The 3,548-nt window shown below is 27.6% G+C and overlaps 1 protein-coding gene across 1 annotated transcript; it reads left to right on the top strand.

The window, feature by feature from the left end:
- Positions 1-2,756: 2,756 nt before the first annotated feature.
- On the top strand, positions 2,757-3,272 carry LOC145049692 (uncharacterized). The gene has a single exon (XM_078998067.1). The coding sequence runs from the start codon at positions 2,757-2,759 to the stop codon at positions 3,270-3,272; it is 516 nt and encodes a 171-aa protein (XP_078854193.1).
- Positions 3,273-3,548: the final 276 nt, after the last annotated feature.

Here is a 3,548-nt window from a genome sequence, read left to right on the forward strand (position 1 = left end):
TCAAACAGATTTTTTTATGACAATTTCCATGAATTAAAGGATTTTATTTTAATTAGCATGCTAAAGTTACATAATTACCCTTATTATAATTTTTAATTATTTAATTATTCCTAAATTCCTATTGGTGCATACAGACACACAATAGTTGTCAAAAACATTTTAACCTATATATATATATATATATATATATATATATATATATATATATATATATATATATATATATATATATATATATACTATATTATAAAGCATACATACTTATGTCTTAAATACAATTTATTATGCATGATGTACAATAAAAATAAGGATCTCTTAAAAAAATGTATTAAAAACATATTATACTCCATAAGATACAACATTTCAATGCACCACAAATCCTACCCCACCCAAACCCCCTCCCATTCACACACATACAAAAAAAGAGTATACAAGATATCATTCTATAGCATACTACACATACATATAAATATAAAATACAAAAAATAAATAAAAACTTAAGAGAAATGGTGCAAGCTGGATTTGTTTGACAATCCAACACTTCCCCAAGATTGCTATCTTTATAGCCTCTCCCCTATGTTACCATCTAATCCAACCCCTTTCCCTGTGTTACCATCTAAATGGAGGATATTACATCTTAGCATTAAGAGGATGAATCAAAGGATGGATTTTAAACAAACAAATATTTCACATGGATCGCTGATGGTTTTACCTGCTTTAAAACCAAAAGACCCATAACCATTTTTTTACTCCTCATCTTCTCTCTTATATCTCTTTCTCCCTCTCTTTTTCCCAGAAGTAGCTTCACCACTTTATATTTTTTTTTGGATAACCATCTACATTGGCCTTTCTCCTTGTGCCATATTTTCGATAATATAGTGTCATGTAATGGTTTGTTTGCACCTCTTTATCTCTTTCAAAGGTCTATCATCTCCTAGAAAAATAAAAGATTATCAACATGATTGCACATCGCTTCAATATATAAAAAATCATTTGTATCGTTTTTATTTTACACATGTAAAATGATATAAATGAACTTTTCAACAAACTCTTACATGATTTTAAAACTATACACATGATATTCTCATTAGATGTAAATGATACAAATAAACTTTTCAACAAAAGTAACTTTTAAACAAAATGAACATTTAAACAAATGAATTTGTCATATAACTTTCTACTAAATGAACTTTTCAACAGATGTAGAATGATACAAATAAATTTTTTTAACAATTAAACTTTTCAACATATAAATATATATACATATATATATATATATATATATATATATATATATATATATATATATATATATATATATATATATATATATATATATATATTGCAATCTATACGTATAAAAAAGAAAGAATCCAAATAAACTTTTGAAGAAACCCAATAGTAATGTTACAAATAGCCTTTAAAAAAACGAACTTTTCAACAAATGAATTTTTCAATAGATGTAAGGGGATACAAACGAATTTTTTTAACAAATGGACTTTTCAACAAATTCTCATTATTATTATTATTATTATTATTATTATTATTATTATTATTATTATTATTATATTATTATTATTATTATTATTATTATTATTATTATTATTATTATTATTATTACAATGAGTAAGTAAAAAATAATAATAATAAAGAATCCAAATGAGCTTTTACAGGAATCCAAGAGTAATGTTATAAATTAATCAAGAGGTTATCATTACCTTTCAAGCATAATATCTCACGTATGTATTTTTCTTGAGCAAAACATATGATGATTAGGAAATGGTCGATTAAACACTATTTCACATAAATCTCAATATTTCTAAGCTGGAACATGCTTCATAAAAATAAAAAAATCCCAAAAGCATCAACTCTACATCTAAATTAAAAAAGATTAAAAAAACATGGACTAAAAGTGGTTGAAAAATGAGTATCAATGCATAAGTATTTTTCCATTGGGGTTTGAAAAAAATAACAGGCTACCTTTACTTCAGATGTAGCTTGGAGAATCGAAAAAACCATTGCATGTACTGATATTTTGGAGTATAAAAAAATTAAAAGAAAAAAAAGAGATGTTCCACATATTAAAGTGATTCTAAAAATCCATTTTGGCTGTAATTTCTATAAAAAAAAATAGTTGATCAAATATTAGTTAATAAATTACATCTCAAAAAATGGCTAACAGTCTGCCTTTTTAAATTTTAATGTTGAAGATCTTATGGAAAAAAAAAATTTAAAAAAAAAAAGAGGACAAAGAACAACAATAATAAAATTTTAATAATATAAATATATTTTTCACTTAACTAATTTTTTATTATTATATAGGGAACAAAGGTCATAGTTGGTGTTCTTGGAGCTGAAGGAACATAAGAAAAGTTCATCAATTTCTCCAAACAGCAAGCTGGTGCAAGAAGGTAGTAAACTAAATACTATCAAGAGATACGATTGTTCTTAATGTCCATTAGGAAACTTGATATTTACCATCATTTGAGCAAAAACCAAGATACTTGTACTAAATTCCAAATGCTATATGACATGATTTATTTGTTTTCATGTTTGGGTAAAGGATAAAATACCATTGTAATTATACTAAAGTTCTAAAACATAAACCCACATTGTATTAATAGAATGTTTAGATGAGTAGAAAATACCATCATCAAATATATGTGTAGATATAAAAGCAAACTGTGACACCATAGGCATACCTCCACTATTTGTTTATTGTTTGGCTTAAAGCCTCCCAAAATCAAACCAAATATATGAGCAATTACATATCTAAATATGAGAATATTAATGACGAGTGTATTCCTTACATTGATCAAGCTAAATCGAAAGATGATTTGATTAATGCAATTTTTCCTTCTTTGCAAATCAATGGAGGTTGCTCAAATTATATTATTTCCAGGGCGATATTATCAACTAAAAATGAAAATGTCGACGAAATTAATGACCAATTGATCGATAGGTTCTGTGGAGACGAAAATGTGTACTACAGTTTTGATGAAGCAGAAGATGATAAGAATAACTTCTATCCGATGGAATTCTTAAACTCTCTAAATGTTAGTGGTTTGCCCCCTCACTACCTTCGACTTAAAGTTGGATGCCCTATAATATTATTACGGAATATTGATCCTTCGAATGGGTTATGTAATGGAACAAGATTGATATGCAAAGGTTTTCAAATGAACGTCATCGATGCAGAAATAGCAGTTGGTCATCATGCTGGAAAAAAAAGTATTTTTACCAAGAATCCCTCTTTGTCCATCTACGGATGATATGTTTCCATTCAAACTAAAAAGAAAACAGTTTCCGGTTCGACTTAGGGCCTGTTTGATTTAGTGCTGACTGGGTCCGGTCAGACATTTTTTTCTTACCCAGTCCAGTCAGATTGTTTGATTTGCGTAGATTAGAAACCTGACCCAGTCCGGGTCCAAAAAAATGATCTGACTCGGTCCGGTAAAAAAGTTACGCTGACCGAGAGTAAACTTCATTTGCCCCCATTTTCCCTTCTCGTTTTGTACTCCGTGCTCGCTCCTTCATGCCTCTTCTTC

The sequence above is a fragment of the Lactuca serriola genome, chromosome 5, assembly GCF_051521515.1.
Source record: "Lactuca serriola cultivar US96UC23 chromosome 5, Lser_US96UC23_V15, whole genome shotgun sequence".
NCBI classification, from domain to species: Eukaryota; Viridiplantae; Streptophyta; class Magnoliopsida; order Asterales; family Asteraceae; genus Lactuca; species Lactuca serriola.